General features: G+C 41.2%; 1 protein-coding gene across 14 annotated transcripts in view; it reads right to left on the reverse strand.

Annotated features, from left to right (window-relative positions):
- Nucleotides 1-19,662, reverse strand: part of Mrtfb (myocardin related transcription factor B) — a 172,377-nt gene that overhangs the window by 25,223 nt on the left and 127,492 nt on the right. For all 14 annotated transcript variants that reach the window (XR_013427058.1, XR_013427057.1, XM_078024340.1 and 11 more), the window contains 5 exons: nucleotides 18,917-19,078; nucleotides 17,379-17,557; nucleotides 10,392-10,529; nucleotides 4,215-4,462; nucleotides 28-151 (listed from right to left, as the gene is read on the reverse strand). Coding sequence is in view for 12 of the 14 variants with exons in the window: in XM_078024340.1 (XP_077880466.1) it covers nucleotides 28-151; nucleotides 4,215-4,462; nucleotides 10,392-10,529; nucleotides 17,379-17,557; nucleotides 18,917-19,078 (851 nt within the window). In the remaining 2 variants the exon portion in view is untranslated. The remainder of the gene's footprint in view (nucleotides 1-27; nucleotides 152-4,214; nucleotides 4,463-10,391; nucleotides 10,530-17,378; nucleotides 17,558-18,916; nucleotides 19,079-19,662) is intronic.

A 19,662-nucleotide genomic window follows, 5' to 3' on the forward strand; every position in this document is an offset into this window, starting at 1 on the left:
AGAGTAGGGTCTGCCTGGAACCCTCACCTTCAAGTCATCCAAGCTGGAAGGCAGAGGTCCTGGCTTTCTCACAGGAGCACATGGATTCTGTCTTGGTGTGCCGGGCATGCTATTGGTCAAAGCTGAATTCCCACTGTTATTTTTGTCATTTCTTCAAAAGAAAAAGAAAATTAGAGCTTTATAGTAACTCATAGGTTTGCTATTGCTTCTATTAATAGTTTAACTTGGAACAGCCACGTCATGGTCATTTCCTTGAAGGACAGCAACATTGGAAGAGCCCTACCACCAGTGATCAGCATGTGATAGGAATCCAGTTATTTCAACAGTGTGGTGCTGAGGCAAGGACAGAACAGCAGACAAATGGGAAACGGGAGCGACTCCTGAAACAAACCTCTGCATACAGGGCCCCCGAGTTATCAAAAGGTTCGACTGCCATGTAGCAGGGAGAAAAGGGTTATCCTTCCCATAAATGGTGCTGGCCAAACTGGACCTTTACGTGGGGGTGGGGAATGTTCCATCTGGCATCATTCTCCCAAATCTAAAAGTGAATCATGAAAACAAGAAAGCTCTTATAAGAAAACTTAAGATAATATCCTCATGTCTTTTAGATGGACAAGGATTTCTCAAAACAGGACAGAAAAGGCAGTAAATAAAAGGGGTATCTTTAAGATAGTGACAACTCAAGCCACAGAATGGAAAAAGGTGGTACTTTTATGTTCTGAGTCCCTTGTCAGGTATTAAAGAAAGCCTTATAAATCAATGTGTGTGTGTGTAGGGAAAAAGCTCACAAAAATACAAAACCTAATGGATAAACGGGATGGGGAGCAGAAAGGAATCTTGGACAGGTATACAATAAAGTATATCCAAATAGTCACTAAATAGGTGAATAGGTGCTTAACCCCATTAGGTATAAGGAAAATGAAAATGCACATCACAAATAGCCTTGTGTACCTAGCAGAATTGCTATAATACCAAGCACCTGAGACAAGGGGATCTCTCAGCACTGATAGCAGAGGCTTGATATAACCAGTTTACCCAACTGTGGAAATGGCTAAAGAAAAACGTGGCTACCCTATGACCCTTGCAATTCTGTTCCTAGGTAGATAACTGGCTGAAAGACATACCTAACCCAAGAGTATGGTGGGTAGATAAACTATGGTATAGTCATACATAGAATACTAAGCAGAAATAAACATTACTGCTATTTGCATCATGAGGATGTATTTCACCAACAATGCTGAGCAAAAGAAGCTAAGTACATAAGTTTACTGTCAGATTGCATGTATATGAAGTTCAAAAACAAGAAAGACTAATTTATGGAGATAGAAGTCGGGACCAAGAAAAGCCCCAAAGGGGATCTCTGAGGTCCTAGTGATGTGACCTTCCTTTGCTGGGTGGAATGTACTTCGGCACAGGTGTTCACTTATGACGCAGTTAGACTTTATTCGCAAGGAGCTAGTGGATCAGCTGTCAAGCTCTGGTATTAGGTGCTGTATCTATGTCCTTATAATCCTTCCCATATCAAGCTGATCCCTCTTCAACCTCCTCCACCTGCGAGGCTTGTGGTGATCACAGCATACCTCTCCCCCACAGTTGAAGACCCAGTGAGGGCGGTGGTTGGCATGCTCGCCCCAGGAGCTGCAGAGTGCCTGTGGTGGAAGCTAATGCAGCTTGGTCAACAGTTAACTTGATATTCATCTCGGGGTCTTATAAACCTGCCTGAATTTTGTTGAATATAGACTTAAAAAGTCTTGGAGATCAAGTTTCTTGAAATTTGGATGGAATGACAAGTATGTATTATTTTCATTTCTAAAATCACAACTTTGAAATCTCATGTTGGAGTCATGAAAACATCTTATTTAATTGGTGTTTTTCAGCCTTGTTTTTATTCCCCGTTGTTTTCCCCAAGGAGCCTCTAGTGCCTTCCCCAGGACATTTCGCTGTCAGAGGTACTACGTGCGCTGTGTGTGTGTCTGCTTAAGAGCATCCTCATCCATGGACCACCTGTTGCTCCCTTGTGATACTAATTCTTTTTGGTTGAGATTCTACAATACTTGGGACCATGATTCAGAGTTTGGTTCAACGTTTAACAGAAATAAGTTAATCCATTTTCACTCAAAATCAGGAAAAGGAGGAGGAAGCTGACAGATATGACTACTGTGCAGTCTGAGACCTGAGGTTCTGAGGACTGCGATGGGCCTTCTCCACCCTCTGCAGCCTCTGTCTCCTGACAAGGTGGTTTTAACCGAGGCCCAGCTGCTTACTCCTTCTGTGGCACAAAGGGCTACATGATGCAGGTGAAATTTGCTGCTATGGGCACTGTAAAGCTTCAGTTTTTCTGTAATGGGATTTTGGTAAAGATAAGCAATGTGTTACTAAGTCTCCATTTTTAGGATCCAGAAACTAGACAGAATTTAATTCAGGCTTCCTGTGGTGAAATAATACACGAAACAAGTATGCTTTCCTCCTCTCGTTCCTGGATCATATTCCCCGGGCATGTGGTGTGGTTACTTTAGTGGAGGAGTGTATAAGGAGCTGGAGCCTTGGGGAAGGATAGGAGGAGCTCAGCGGCATCCTAGTGCAAGTTCCCATCCACAAAGCTGTCCATGCAGCCAAATTTTGTCATTATAGAAAAGATGGTTGCATTGACACTTCGGAAGAAAATCCTTTAATGGAATTTTCAGTTCAACAGTTTCCTCATCAGGAATGGAGTAGCAATTCCTTCTGAATTAAGGGAGGGTGGTGATTCAGGGCATGAAGCACAATGTTAGAGCATCCTGAGTGGTAAATAACAAGGATGGTAACTATGACTGGCAGTTATTACTGGTGCCCAATACAAACGAGGGCAGCAGTACAGGGTACCTGCCCGGTCCTGGATGGAGCTGTAAAGTAGCGGCAGTTGTCTTGGATACTGTTCTAACTCTCTGTAGCCTTCCCTGGTTCCTTTCCAATATTAACACCTCCCTCAGGCCTGGAGCTCTTAAAATATACTGCAAAAAAATCTTTATTCATCCCCATGCCCTGATATCTTAGACATGTACTTCACAATAAGGCCTCAATTACTAATAGGTCTCATCTTCCTCAAGATATTTGTATTTTCAGAGAAAAATAGTGAATTGATAATCCTTCACATATGAAGGAGAGATTTCTTCACAGAGAAGCTTGTCAGTAGGTTTCTATCCTTCTCCTAGGAAATGGGGGCTATCTCTGGAGGGAAGTTTAGGTTACAAGAGGGAACAGAAGTAGTTTCTATGGATCATGTGATCCTAAACTGAATGGCTAGATCACAGAACACTTTATGAGGTTTTTGTGTCGTCTTCTAGAGTCGAATGCTGGCATTATTTCCTGGAAAGTGAGGGAAGAGGACAGGTTCTTTGCTTTTTCTGGTACTCACAAATAAAAATACATAGTGGGAATGTGCACCTGGAAACTTCCTATATTACATCATCAAAACAAGTCATGGACATCTTGCTGCAACTGTGGATTTGGTGTTGGACGCCTTGCTTCCCTAAGTCCCTCACTATTGGATCAAACTTCAGAACCATATTCCTTCTCCATAGTTGGGGCATCTAAGCCTTCACTGTCCATTCACCTGTTTCCTGCTCCTTTCATTCTGTGCTCTTTGTCCTCTTTGGTCTGTTCCCTAGTCTTGTGCACCACCACTGTCCTGAGCCACTCTACCACATCTTCCGCCCAACTTCAAATTCCTGCAGACACTGACTCTACTCAATTATCTCTCCCTTTCCTTAATCACATTCTCCATTCAGGCATTTTTCCTTACCATCCAGTACACAGTATTGCTTATCCATTCCTGTTCCTCAGCTGTCCATGTGAACATAATCTTGCCAATTTCACCAAACTCCTATGTTTATACCTATCTCTCCTTTGTAGTTGTTTATGTTGCTTAGTTTTTTTCATAGTATCTGATACCTTTTTGAGTATACAACAGGCATATCTTTCCTCAGTGAATAATTGTGAGAAGGTATGTCTAACTTGAGAAAGCCTAGCCCCTACTTTAGAGGACAAAACCTGCACTGAAATGTAGCCCATTCTCACTGTGTGACTTTAGACACTATGGTGAGGTGAGCTTTGATAACAAACTGAAAGTAATCACTGCTCACAAATAAGTCAGCACATCTGAACTTTGGTAACTTGAGGTCCTCCTAAAACCCACAATACAATCCACTTTATAAGTGCATCAACCCCGCCCGTACTTGATTGGTGCAGGCAGGATGGTCTGGTAGCTGTAGTGCTGCTGCTGCTGGCTCAGGATCTGCAGCTGCAGGAACAGCTGCTGCTGCTGGAGCAGGCGGGCGTAGTTGGAGTCCATCTGTGGCTCATTCTTCTCACCTTTCTGATCGGGTGGAATGTATTGGTGGTACTTTAACTTCTTTACCCGTGGTTTAGGATCTTTGCACTTTTTGCTACGGTGTTTGTCATTTGGATTCTTGGGATGGCTTTGCTATTTTTGAGGGGGAAAAAATATTTTTAAGAGATGTCATTCCATAAAATTGATTCTGCTATGAGTTTGAAAGATTAACAAGCAGTGTACCTTAGAACCCACTGTAACTACTATGGGAAGCAATATACTAAATAGATTTCAAGAGCCATAAAAACATCTCTATACTTACATTGACCAAGGCATTTTCTCCTGCCCCCACTGTTCCCGAAGGGTGCAGGCTGGATGCTTAGTCCAGCATTACCTCCTTAAATTCCTCAAATATGCACTTTGGTTCTGCTGTGTACACACACGTTATCTCCTAGTAAAAAACGGGTTGTATGTGAAATACACAATAGAGAAAAGATTAAGTGTATTTCACTAATTTCTTTTTAAATATGGAGATCATATAAAAACAAGTGATTCTAATGAGAGTAAAGCAGAATATAAAAAAAATCTAAAATATTTAATGTGAATTTAAAGACCTTTCAAACACATTACATTTTTACTTTGAAAATGGGGTGGGATACCATGCATCCCTCATCTTATGATTAAGAGTTGTAACTTTTTCTTGAGTAGTTCTTAACTTATAAATTATCTTTTTTTTTTTGGGGGGGGGTACTAGGGATTGAACTCGGGGGCATTTAACCACTGAGTCACGTTCCCATCCCTTTTTAATATTTTAATTGGAGACAGGGTCTCTAAAGTTGCTGAGGCTGGCTTTGAACTTGTGATCCTCCTGCCTCAGTCTCCTGAGCTGCTGTGATTACAGGCGTGCAACACCCAAACTAGGTTCAAATCATTTTGTAGTTTTCAGTATTCATAGAGTAATTTCATCTGTGGAAACAGTCACCCCACCTCCCCCCAAAATGGAAAATCATTAGGAAATTATTTCTAAGTTGCTTTAGGTAACAACACAACTTAATAAAAAGTAATTTGAGAAGTACTTAAATGTTGACTGGTCATGTTATATATGTTCATATATAATTAGGAAACTGCACAAAAAAGCCCCAAGAAACCAAAACAAAACTGCCACAGTGTATCAGACCAGAAATAGTCACTATTCATGTTCTTTTGTATATTCTTCCGATATTATCTATGCTTACTAGAAATGTGCCTTTTTGTCCTCCACTTGATATATCAAGAATTTTCCCCTTGTCAGAACAACTCGGCAACATGGTTTTTGTGGCTATATTACGAAACAGTTTATGAACACAGTTAGTGAGGTCTGAGAGCCAAATGTATGCAGCTTTCCCAATTCTGCACTCAATGATGGAGGGAACTTACACCAGGAGAACTGGCAAATGCTATGACTTATCTCTCTGACCTCAGCCAAGTTGTTACACACTGACCAGCATGTCACTATAACAACATGATCTAACTAGTAGCCTAATTTTGAACACTTGTAAGAATTTATAAAAAGTAATTGTGGCCGGGCGCAGTAGTGCCCACCTGTAATCCCAGCAGCTTGGGAGGCTGAGACAGGAGCATAGCGAGTTCAAAGCCAGTATCAGTAATGGAGAGGTGCTAAGCAACTTAGACCCTTTCAATTAAAAAAAAAAAAAAAAAGACTGGGCATGTGGCTCAGTGGTTGAGTGCCCCCGAGTTCAATCCCCAGTACCATCTCTCCCTGCAAATAAAAAGGTATATGGAGAGGATTTATCCTCGTGACTCGTCCTCTCTCAGACTGGACCACATGACCCGGCTGTCTTTCAGTTCTTTATCAAGTCCGTACCCCAGCAATTCCTGTCTTACTTTCTCCAACACTTGTCATTACTCCCAGTGATTTTTAACAACCATACTGACAACCCTCCGATATTCTAGTATCAGTTCCTTGATTTCACTTCCTCTGGATAGCTCATCTCCTCTTCCAGCCACTCTCTCTGGTTAGAGCGAGATCATGTCGTCTACTTCCCAGAATCCTAACTGAATAACCACCACTTGTTATGTTGACTTGTTCCATCCAAGGTGCCACTTCCATTTCCCCAATGCCACCGAAGGCTACAGTCCACTCCACTCACACCTTTACACAGCTGTGCTCTCCTCTCCTTACCATCTCCCACGCTTCACTCACAGGCCTCACCCACCTTTGCCACTCTCACCTCCCAAACCCTAACCTGATTCTTTGCTTCCTTTAGGGATTCTCAATAGTAGCTCTATCAACATTTTAAACCAGGTAATACTGGCTGTGGGGGGCTATGCTGTGCAGTGCAAGATAGTCAGCAGTGTCCCCGGCCTCTCTCCAACAGATGCTGGTAGCCACCCTTTCCTGATGCTGTGACAACCAGAAATTTCTCTAGACATCGTCAACTGTCCCTGTAGCAGGGTGGCAGACTAGTGAGAACTGTTGGTTCATGCCATGCCTGTACTCACGGAGGTAGAAGTGCTGCAGGCAAAACACTTGCAACCCATCTCCCTTTAAATTCACGACCATCAACTTCAATGGCTGGTCAGTGCCAACTGACCATTCTACTACCTTGTTTTAATCCCATTATTTTCCTACTCTTCTAGAACACTACCATCTATCTTCTCCCCATGCTCACTGTCACCTGATGGCACTGTTTCCTAAACACCGAGGAAGTGACTGACAGAGCTTCCTCACGTACCCAGTGCCCACCTGTTCCTGACACTGTAGGTGGCTTTCTTTCCTGTGGCTGAGAACCAGCAGTGGGTGCTGCTGCCTTAGGCCAGCACCCAGCACCTCAGCACTTTGACTGAGGCAACGTTCCCTTGCCCATACATAGTGATCACGTAGCAATGCCTGCCGCTCTCCTGGGTCTTCCCCGTGGGCTCATACAATTTGGCCCCACAGTCCAGTCAAGCTATGGGCTTCCTTTCTAGTAGAGGTCTTCAAAAAGGCTATGACACTCTCTCCTGTTCTCTTTTAATTTTTCACTCTCTAAATTTTTGCTTCTAGCACATCAGTGACGTTGCCAAGGAACAGATTCTCTTAACTTTGACGGTGCTAACCGCAGCACTCATTGTGACAGACCCAAAGCGGTGTCTGACGCGCTCCTCTCTCCCTCGGCTTTGTCCCTGGCCCACTTCCTTGCTGCTTCTTGTTGGGCTCTTTTGCCTGTCCTGCCCTTCCCACGTCCCCCTGGTGGCATGCCCGAGTTCTTGTACCACCTCTTCCTCTACATTGAGCCTAGGCAGTTTTTCTGGGCTCTTGTGGCTTTCGGGACACAAATACAGTGATGACTTCTGTGTTTTTTGTCCTTAGCTGCTTAAGGTGTCTGCTAAGCACCTCAAACTCAGGTGTGCTCCCTCCCTTCATAGTAATCCCCACTGCTTAGACACAAATGGCGACTGGTCCAGGACCCCTCTTACCCATAGGGCCAATCTGTTGGCAAACCCTGCCAGCTTATTAAGCTTCAAATTCCACTCAGAAGCCGGTCACTTGTGACTTCCCTGACAGATGCCACCTTCACCAGTTCTCTGCTTCCGCTGCCGCCCTTCCACGGTGTGCAACGCTCCAGATCTCGCCCTCCAGCAGCTTCTCCTGACAGCTATAGGCTCAACCCTTCTGTTCTCACTGCTCCCTAGCTATAGGGTTTGCTTTTTACCCTGGGCTGTCCCTGGCCAAGTTGTACTGGCTTCTTTCTCAGTAGACTCATGGCTTATACCTTCACCTCTGTCAGATCTCCATCCCAAAGTCACCAGACTACCCTATTTAAAACAGAAGCACACCTTTGCCCCAGCACTCCCTATCCTGTGTTATTCTTTGTGGTCTGTTTATTCTAAGGGTGGGCTTTTGAGATTTTGCTCACTGCTTCATCTGTCTCCTAGGACCCGGAACAGCGGCAGGCACCATAGAAGGTATAAGTAGTATCTAGTGGAGGAATGGTGATTGTGAGCAGAAATCATTTTAATTATCAGGTACTTGAAGTACTTATCACTGTCAGAGAACATTTTTGCCTGATTAAGTACACCAGGTAGTATTAATTCACTATGAGCTGCTTATTTTTTATTATCAGTGATTTTATCTTTTCAAACTGATCATAAAAAATTAATAAGGATTATTTATACTCAAAATGTGGCTTGAGACCTATAACCTGCGGGTAGGAGCAGTGATCAGATCCAACAAGATGGTAATGTCTGCAGCTTTGTTTTTTCTTTAGGGAAACAACTGTGATTGATTCTTTCGGCCCACAAGGTAAAGTTGGGTCTTAATGGCAATATACACATATCTATCTGGTACTCTTGTTAAGGCTTTAAGACACTGCTCAGTTTACTGTGGAACAAAGTTAGTACCCTTTATAATTTTTTTTTTAGGTTGTAGATGGATACAACCCTTTTATTCATTTTTAGGTGATGCTGAGGATTGAACCCAGTGCCTCCCACGTGCGAGGCGGGTGCTCTACCACTGACCTACAACCCCAGCCTAGAGCCTGGATACTTTTTAATCCTCTTTTTTTTTCTTCCCCCATTTCCAAATTACTAGTATTTAAACGCTTTTAGCTACTTTAGCCAGAAGGAGCCTACCACCTACGTGGGGTAGGGAGGGAACCTGGAGGGTTCGTAAACGTAATGGCCAGTGGATCGCAGGCTCCATCTGCTATCCCCTAATGGCAGCACATGTGTTCTTTTAGTAAGTGAGGGTAGGAGACTGCTCCCCTCATAGCAGAGCCAAAAGAATCATGGTCCACTTCCTAACATGACCTGTCCTTCCTTTCTTGTCATTGTCCTAGGGTTCCCTACTCCACATTCTCCAACAGCACTGCTCCTCTAGAACCAAAGACCTCCTGAAAGACACCAGTGAAAAGCAGAAATTCAGAGGGGGAAGCAGAGAGCTAATTTTCACTGTTAGTAGATAAAGATGGGCTGGTATTCAGAGCGCGCTCTCTGCTGTCAGTGGAGAGTGTGTAGAGATGCTGGAAGAGGTGGCAAGGGCCGATTTTATTGGTGTAGTTGTCACTCATCACTCTTCCAGAGATGGTGACATATGCTTACGTATGTCCTAAAGCTACAGACACTTGGTCATGCTGACAGAGTGCCTCTCAGTAAGGACAAGCTCCAGTAGAGAGATGGGAGGGAGGAATATGTGCCACTCCAGTCTGAAAGCTACTCCCTTGCCTCAGAAGAGGTTGCAGTAGGCTGCAATGGTGGGAAGAAGGTTGAACCCAAGCATGGGAGGTGGCCCAGCCCCTTCCTGGCCTTGTGGCTTCTTGCTGCTTCTGGACCCCAGGGAGAGATCGCCTAACTCTCTAATGTCCCTCTTCAGTCCTAAAGGGCTGAGATATGTATTCTGGCAGTTTTGGCACAAGCTACCTAGGAAATGTTTAGACTGTTCCTCAGTTTACTCTCCCCATCTATTTCATTAAGAAGTTCAAAAAGGAACTGTCAAATTTTCTTTCTTGGGATTTATTCCGATTCACTCTGACCAAGTAAATGCAGGGAACAGAGCCACAAATCTAAAGCTTATCTGAGACAAACCAAGCTTCATCTGGCCAAATCTGCTAAATGAAAAAACATTTGCTTCTCTAAAACCTTTAATCTGTCACGTAATCTATCCAAAATACCATGGAGATCAACCTTGTACACCAAGTTCCAAACCATGCTGCCTTAAAGGTATCTGTTTGGGAAGCTTTGAGTCTCAAGTGCTGTGCTGAAGCAACTCCATCTTACCGTGCCCCCCATTTCATCTCTGTAGCCTGAGTGGCAGAACTTGGAACTGCTGATGAAGGGATTCCTGAAGCCTTGCCACTCTGCCCCAGCAGTTTTATGTAGGCCAAATTCTGTGCCCTTTTTCTGTGACTATAGAACAACAGGTCTCGTGTTAACTGTGGCAGTTTCAAATGAAGGCCCCAGTCTAGCTAGGCTTTCATGGGTTAGTTTTCAAGGCTTCGGGCTCAAAGGCAGGTTGGGAAGCTCGGGTGATGCCTCCGTGTTTTGTCCGGACTCCAGACAGAAGTGCAATAAGCTCTGCAAGGCTGTGCACCAGAGTACCCACCTTCACCAGTGCTGGGCCAGGTTTCGCTGAGGACACAGTGTTCGTGGGGAGGACAGGAGCAGTGGACCTTGTGGGAGGCTGGTCCACAGCTGGAGGAGTTTTCAAGAATTCAGGAACTGCTGGGGACACTGAAGTAAACTGGTGGAACAGGCAGAAAAGGAACAAGTTTGTGAAATCAGTGACCATAAAAAATAGAAGAGTCAGAATTAACAGGGAATGACCTCATTAGAAATAAAGGAAAAATATACTATTGTCTGATATCCGGATGATGGATCAAGATGCTTTACCTCACTGGAGCCAGTTATTCAGTCTTTGCCCCTGTAACACTCAGTGGCTGAAGCTAAATAAGGTTAGAGTGACTAAACTCTAGTATTTCTCAGAGAACCACCCTTTTTTGGCAGGAAAAAAAGTCCAAGATTGTAAAAATGATCAAAACAATACATGGTATTTATGAAGGTTTCCTTGCTAGACTGGTCACACTAACCCTGGCCAATTCTAAAAATACTGAGATGGTATTTTTGTCTTTGTTGCAGAGCCCAAAGGATCCATGCCCTGTTCCCACACTGGGCAGCATCTCTTCATGGAGGCCCACTCCACCTGTGAGTCCTTAAACGTGCTCTCCAACTACCGTCTGCAAGCCTGACTAGCACTCTCATAAACCACATTGCCCTGTTTCTTCCAAGAGAAGAGCTGAGGATATCTTCTGGCAAGACTGACTTGTTTTTCTGACAATGCCATCTCGAAATGAAAAGCTGTTTTGTTTCCCAGGTCCAAACAACAGCTACTGAATCTCAATATGGAGCCCACAGATCAACACAGAAAGCCACAGAAGGAAAGGGCTTTATCAAACCTTACTTGCAATCTCCTTTAAATAGATTACATTACGATAAATCAGCTGAGTGTTACATGTTGCTATTACTTGGACTTACTTATTACCTGTTTTATCTTAAAGAAAATGTCTTCGTTTTTTTCACTTTCACTTCCCCAAACAACTCTCAAACTCATTACACCAACAGTCAAACTCATACTCCTATTTAAATATTTGGGTTGTAAAATAGCAAACTATATTCTTCTTAATGAGTTTTCAGGTCATCTATTTTTATTAGCAGCAAGAAATATGAAGCTTGGCACATAGTTACTCAACAAATATTCAGTTATCCTTTTGGCTTTACTCAGCTAGGTTATGTTTTCCATGTGTGTGAGACTGCCATTAACAGTGCATGCCCATGTCTGTTTTCTCCTTGAGGTTTTGCTACTGACTTCAACTTCTAAGTAATTATTGACAATATAAATGAGTCTACTTTGTAAAGATGTCTGTACTCAATTTCATTTCAGGAGGTAAAGGACTCATCTAAGAGACTTTATCCTCATGTTCCAGCAGATTTCTGCCCCTAAACAAGCCTGAGATGTCCAGTTCCTCAACGAACCTCTGACCAACCAAACTTACACACCAGATGAAAGGTATTGTCTTGACGACCTGTTAGAGGATCTTGCATAATTTTTGGAAATGAGTATACTTATCTCTAGGCTCATTTTCAGAGGAGAAAACTCATTCCTTAACTGTTATATAACCAGCACACGAAGTAGAACCAAATGTTTGAATTTTATATATATATATGAGAGAGAGAGAGGAGCCAACACCATTTTCTATAGTGGCTGCACCATTTGACATTCCCACTGGGGTGTCTTGTCTATGTTTGTTGGGCATTTGTATATCTTTGGAGAAATGTCAAGACCTTTGCCCATTTTGGAATAAGGTTATTTTCTGTCACTGTGGGAATTTTTTTTATATATACCAGATACTAGCTCATATTATTTAAAAAAATGTTTAGATATTTTTTAGTTGTGGTTGGACACAATACCTTTATCTTATTTACTGTTTTTTTTTTTTTTAATGTGGTGCTGAGGATCAAACTCGGGGCCTTGCACATGCCTTGGCGAGCGCTCTTCCACTGAGCCACAACCCCCAGCCCTGATATATGGTTTTGAAATATTCTTTTCCCATTCTTGGGTTGGCTTTTTACATTGCTGATACTACTCTTTATCAAAAGTAATAACTTTTGTACAAAACCCAATTGTCTATCTTCACTTTTGTTGACTTAATGTCAAATCCAAGAAATCATTGCCAAAACTAGTATCAAAGATTTTTCCTCTAAGAGTTTTTATAGTTTTAGCTCTTACATTCTGAGTTAATTTTTGTGTTTGCTGGGGCAAATATAGTATAATTTCATCCTCTGCCTGTGGATATCCAGTTTTCCCAGTACCATTTGTTGTAGACTGTCTTTTCCACATTGGATAGTCTTCATACCTTTGTAAAAGATCATCTGAAAATGAATGTCAAAGTTTCTTAGTTCTCTGCTCTATTCCACACCTCTGAATACCAGTGTTTCTGCTTGTACCATGTTATTTTAATTATTGTAGCTCTGTAGTGAGTTTAAAAATTAAAAAAGGTAAGACTGTCAACATTTAAAAAAAAATTTTTTTTTTCAGGTCCCTTGACTTTTTCTGCCAAAACTTATAATCCCTATAAAAAATAGGAATTATATTGATGAATCTGTAGATTGCTTTGGGTAGTATTAATACCTTAAAAACACAGGATGTCTTTCCATCTATGCATTTGGTTGACTTTGTAGTGACTTGTTTTGATTCCCTTCTCCTGTAAATTCTATAGATATTTTCTTTGTAGTTACCATGGAATTGGACATTTCCTTCCATTGCCCTGCTATATGGTACTGGGGTGTTCTACCACTAAGCCACACTCCCAACCTTCATTTTATTCTGAGACAGGGTCTTGCTAAGTTGTCCAGGTGGGCCTTGAACTTGCAGTCCTTCCCAGTGTCTGGCATTACAGGTGTTTCACCATAGCCTGGCATGACATTCTATCTTAATACCAAATTTAGTCACATTAAAAAAAAAATGCTACTTTAGGGCTGGGGTTGTGGCTCAATGGTAGAGCGCTTGCCCAGCATGTGTGAAGCACTGGGTTTGATTCTGAGCACCATATAAAAAACAGTTATTATGTCTATTTACAACTAAAAATATTTTTTTGAAATGTTACTTTAGAGCTCTACCCCCTGTGAATTACTGAAATCACAAATTATTAGCCTAAAATATTAGATAAGCAAACTCCCATGTTTCAATAGTTCCATGGGCTGATGACCAAGACTTTGCTTTGGGAGACATTCCAAACCCAAACTATAGCAGTGTTGGAAAATAATCTTGAACTATTGGTCTAATGAGAAAATGGACATTAATTTGAACCCTCAGTGAATCAGATGCCCCTTTTGCATGATAGGTAATACAATCAAAGCAAGCAGCTTAGTGTCTGCCTCATAGTGAGTGCTCATCATGTTTTATCATTTCAATGAAGATTCATCATTATAAATAGGTGAGGTTTTTTCTGCATAATGTACTATTCTAGGAAGTTTGCTTTTAGTCATAGAAAATTGAGTTAAAACTTAGAACGAGACAGATTTTCCAGCCTCTACTGTGAAACTGTAAGAGGCAGCATAACCAAAGGGGATAATGGAGTCTATGTCTTATTCAGGTCCTTATTGATAAGTACTTGTGATCAAAGTTCATCTAACTTTGATTATTTAATATATGTGCATATGGCTTGCTGTAGACTCTGCTTACTTTCCTTTTTAGCTTAAACCTAAGATTTCTACATTTGACAAAAGATCATATACCTGAGTGTTACTTGGCACAATGGGAAAAAAGTAGTTTATGAAAGGCTCCTAAGTGTATGTTTTCGAAAATACACTGAATAGTTGATCAACAAGTTTCTTTTAGCACTACTAAACTTCACATAAGTCCCATTAGGTAATGGTTATGGTTAAACAATACTGTATAACAAATGATTAATTTAAGGGCTTAAGAACTTGCTAAGAATCTCTGTATTGAAAGGACCAGTGTAACCACTTCACATATAGCTACAGCCATTTTTAATTTTCTACAGCTTTCCATTGTTCAAAGTTGCTTAAGCATAAAATAAGTTGAGCTCCAATTTCTGATGTATATTCCATTGATATTTGGGTAAATTCCTTTCTAACTGTAGTTTGAGCAGAATGGAGTAATCCAGGAACAGTTTTGGTGTTACAGATCAAACAGAAATGCCTCCTTCAAAATAGTTTTTTGTATTGCTATGTCATTAGCATTTTGGTTGTAGGAGCGCAAGAGAAGTGCCTGAAAAACTGGTTCTTTACCTAGGTGTTGTATGTAAAACTTTTTGGTAAAGGGTGTTTTTAATATTTGGATACTGTTAATCCTCTAGCAGCTAAGAATTAAGGAGACTATTCATCCTACATTTTTTTCATTGTATTGGGAATTGAACCTTCGTCCTTGTGGGGTACCCCAAAGGCTTGAAAGCCTCAGTTCAGGACTGACCCAAGCCTTAGTGTGTGTGCCTCAGTAGCATCCAGGGGCACTTAATCACATCCCTAGGGCCTTGATAAGTTGCTGATGCTAGGTTTGAACTCTCAATCCTCCTGCCTCAGCCTTCCAAGTCACTAGGATTATAGGCGTGTGCAACCATGCCCGGCTTTTCATACTTTTTCAATGAAAAAAAGCCATTTCTATTTTTCTCCAAATAATTCTGGAATGTCAGCGACTCCCTCTGGTTAAAGCCTGTCACTTATAAACTTTGTCTTCAGCCAAGTTGCAAAGGAAAAAATGCAATGATATAAGCAATACACGGGAAAGGAGAATGATAACCTCTTATGCAGGCAGAACTATAGTGAAGCCGCTGACAAAAATTTTGTGTCACTAAGGCCATACTAATAGCCATCTGACATCCTGACCTACTCCGAGAACAGACAACCCAAATGGATGAGAACTTTTTAATGGTATTTTCTTGCATACTTGACATTCTTTTTAGCTTTATTTTTAAAGCTCAAACCAGGGTGCAGCAAATACGTGAAAACCCATCAGGGGCTGGTCAGTGACCCTCATCCTTCTTCCAGGCCCAGTCTCTCTTGCCTGTGAGCTTTGGTAGGAGGATTTTATCTCCACTCATACGGAAGAACAACAGAAATTTCTACAGCATTCCACAAGTAGCATCAGTCTGAACTGCTGCTGAGTTTTCTGAGTATCTTTCTGCACCAGGCCCTGTGCTAGCTGTTGAACACATCCCTCCAAGGACTTCTAGTCCTCTGCGAATTAAGATCCCTCTTGTAATAAGCTCACATTTTAGTTGGAGGCACAGAGACAACAAATGAAAGCAATAAAGAAATTAATGCTAAAAGACACTTTTCCTAATAGATGCTCACAAGTAGACAGAAATGATGAAAAAAGTTTGCTCTCCAAACTCTACACCTCTGTGAACTCAGGCTGCCTTATGCAAGGGGTTAAGCAGATAATTCTTAAATTCCTTTCCAAATTAGTTCTATAGTGCTTACAATATAAGAGCATGTTTTGCTGCACTGGACTACTTCTATTAAGCAGTTCAATAGTAAGGCCCAACACTATAAGGAGAGATGAAGAACAAATGATGTGCACCATAGGAATTCTTGTCAAACCAGCAAATATGAATACTCATTAAAAAATGTTAATTTCCAATGAAATTATCAAAATATTCATTAGATTCCTTTGCATGTGCTAAAATAATATCTGACAGAGGTGCTTAAATAGTTTCTAAACAAATGAATTCAATGTCAGTAACAACAACAATCAATTAAAACACTCAATTCTCAGAGCCAGGTGTGTAGCTCAGTAGTAAGGCCCTGGGTGGATTCTCAGCCATCTCATGGCTGGATCGTCACAACATTTCACTAAAAGTGAAAGAAACCCATCATAAAGGTCACATAGTATATAACTGTTTATATGCACTGCCTACAAAAGGCAAATTGGACAGAAAGCATGGTTTCCCAGGCTTGGGTGGAGGGGTAAAGGCGCAACACTGCTAATGGATGTGGATTTTTTTGGGTGATGGTTGTACAACTCTGAATATATTAAAACTCAACAGAATCTTCAAAAAGGTGAATTTTCCCTGAAAAAAAATTTATACTAAGATTCATATGGAATTTCAAAGAACTCTACTGCAGAAGAGGAATAAAGGGTAGAGTTCTCACACTTTCTGATTTCAAACTTGCTACAAAAGAGTGATACTGGCCTGAAGACAGACGATGGAGATCAGTGGAACAAAACCCAGAAGTCCACCCTCCTGTACATGGTCAAATGACCTTCAACCGGGTGCCAAGCCCATCCAATGAGGAAAGAACAGCTCTTCGGAGAAAACAGGAAAGCTTAATGACGTTGGCAATGATGTTTTAGATGTGACCAAAGCACAGGCAACAAAATAAAAACAGACAATGGGAGTAAACCAAATCTAAAACTGCACCAAAAGCAACAGAGTGAAGAAGCAATCCAAGGGAGGAAGCGTTTCCAACCACATGAAACCATATATCTGGCAGAGGATTAATACCTAGAATACCTAGAGAATTTCAATTCAGCACAGCAAGTAACCTGATTTAAAAATGGGGATAAGACTTTAATAGACATTTCTCCAAATATGGAATATTATTCAGTTTTTAAAAAGAAAGGAGATCCTGTCACATGCTGCAACATGAGTGAACCTTGGGGACATTATAGTAAGTGAAATAAGACAAACATTGTAGGATCCCACTGTTATAAGGTATGTAGAGTAGTCGTAGCTCACAGAGCAGAAGACACATGGGAATGGAAGAGTTGTTTATTGGGTATAAAATTTTAGTTTCGCTATTTAAAAAAAAAAGTTGATCTGTTGCACAATGATAAGATTTTTTTTCTATGTGAAAACACATGTCAGGAAATGTTGAGGCTTTTAAAAAGCAAGTTGCAAAATGTGTATGTACAGCAGAAATAATAGGTAAGAATCACTGAAAACAGCATTCATAGTGCTGAAAAGTATTTTTTTAACCTTTCATTTTTCTTCTGATAAAAATGAATTGCTTTATACACTATATAAAAAACAGGAAACTTTTTTAGGGGTCAAAACCAGAAAAATAATACCTGGGCTGGAGTGTTTGTAGTCACAGGAGATGGGGATTCACTAACTTTTGGCTCACTCGGGGATGCAGCTGACCCCTGTGATTCCTGGCTCGCTGGCTGGTCTGGAGATAAAGCGTCACTGCTGTCTTCATCAAATGAGAAATCACCCTGAGTGTGGGGATAGTCGTCCTTCCCAACACCTGAGGAAGAAATGAATGTTAACTCACAAAGGCCCTGGAATATCAAGCTTACTATGAAAGAGGAGGAACACTATTTCCCAGAAGAATTGAGAAGCTCTTAAATTACAATTGAATATAAAAAACTTCCCAATGGAAGCACACACCACTACTTGTGATGTATTCTGTGGGAAGGGAGGAAAAATGTGGATCCAACTATCAGTTGCAGGAAACACAAGGATAGGAATATTTTTAGTGACATCTGGGAATGCAATCAGGAAAATGCAGAATGAGGCATGCTAGTGGACAATACAAGTCCGTCTTGTCCACCAATAGATAAAAAAGGGAAGGAAAAAGAAGATTGAGATATACCAGCCGAAGGCAATGAGTAGACCTTGTCTGGACCCTATCGTGTAATTCAAGTACTAAAAAACATAAGGCTGCTGGGGATGTGGCTCAAGCGGTAGCACGCTCGCCTGGCATGCGTGCGGCCCGGGTTTGATCCTCAGCACCACATACAAGCAAAGATGTTGTGTCCGCCGATAACTAAAAAATATTAAAAAAAAATTCTCTTTAAAAAAAAAAAAAGGCAATGGGGAAAACGAGGTTATTACGGGGTATCAGTTGAGAAGCTCCCATTTCAAGGAAAAGCCCAGCTAGATTCTCATATTTTCTGGAGGGCCAATTTCCAAAACTGAATAGAGTCATACTTGTCTGATGAGAATTCACGAGTATAAATTGCCAATGTGTTAAAGTCACTAATGTAAAATATGAAAAGCCCAGGTCTAAGGGAAGCTATAGTATTTAAGATAGGACAGTAACTTTTCAATATTGCTTACAGAATAAGTAGCATTATTCTTGAAAGGATTTTTCTCCATTAAAGCTTATACCAGAAAGAGTAATACTGGAGGTGAGGGTGTAGTTCAGTAGAAGAGCACATGCATAAGTGCAGACCCTGTGTTCAATCCCCAGCACCAGGGGAAAACAAAACAAAAATCAGTAAATATGATAAGACCAGGATAAAGCGGACAGATAACTACCATTGAAAGAATACATCCATATTCATCTGCTATTCTCCTTCCTGAACAAGCTATCTTTTCTAGAAGAAAATAGAAAATAAAACAATGAAAAGTTTGTAAAAATATTATACATCCTAAATAGTATAATATAGTGATTTAACCTGGAAAATGTGATAATGAAATAACAGCAGGCTTAAACCTCAATCATAAAGGGGACTCTGAGGTAACTGGTAGCAGATGCTAACCTAATTAGCAGTAAGATAATAGTAACAAGAATCACTGTAAGTGTTAATTTCTAGTTAAGTGCTGGCCTTTCCTCTAGAGCTCCCACCCTCTCTCAGAAGATGGTGAAGTCTGCTCTTGCCTATCATTGCCTCCTTGACACCAGAGTCCACAGCAAGAATGTTCTTCTCCACCAGCTCCATGGGTCCCGGCCTTTGCGCAATCTTTTCATTCAGATCATCAGCTAGTCGAGCTCTTTTCAACTTCATCTGAGTAGCTTGCAGGGATGGCTCAGCAAATGTTTCTAAAAGGGAAAGTTTTAACCATTACTTGAATTACTCTTTCTATTTCATGATGTTATTTCAAGTCAACTCACTAAACAGATTTCAACATATTTAGGAGTTATGATTGTTTAAGAATGCACCAGCATACAGTCTGTTAGCTCTACCATTTACCTATCTATACAAATGGATGCCCACAGACTTGAATTAACATGGCCATTAGGGAAAAATGGACTACTGCTATTGTTCAGTTAATAGTAGGAGCTTTAGGCTGAAGGAGACCATACTTGGAACTTCTTTTATTTTTGGTACCTTCTGATCTCAGGGGCACTTAATACTGAGCCACATTCCCAAACCTTGGTAGATTTTATGTTGAGATAGGGCCTTGCTAAGTTGCTGAGGCTGGCTTTGAACTTGAGATCCTCCTGGCTTAGCCTCTTGAGTTGCTGGGATTACAGATATGTGACACTGTGCCCAGCATACTTGGAGCTTCTTCATGGTATCCTATGTAGTGTCATCCTGGATGTTCTCTTTCACAAAAACCTGTTTATTCATAGTCTGTAATTTCACAAGTTTTGTTTGTTCATTTTCTCTCTCTGCCACTATG

Source organism: Ictidomys tridecemlineatus, chromosome 10, assembly GCF_052094955.1.
Source record: "Ictidomys tridecemlineatus isolate mIctTri1 chromosome 10, mIctTri1.hap1, whole genome shotgun sequence".
In the NCBI taxonomy this organism is placed as follows: Eukaryota; Metazoa; Chordata; class Mammalia; order Rodentia; family Sciuridae; genus Ictidomys; species Ictidomys tridecemlineatus.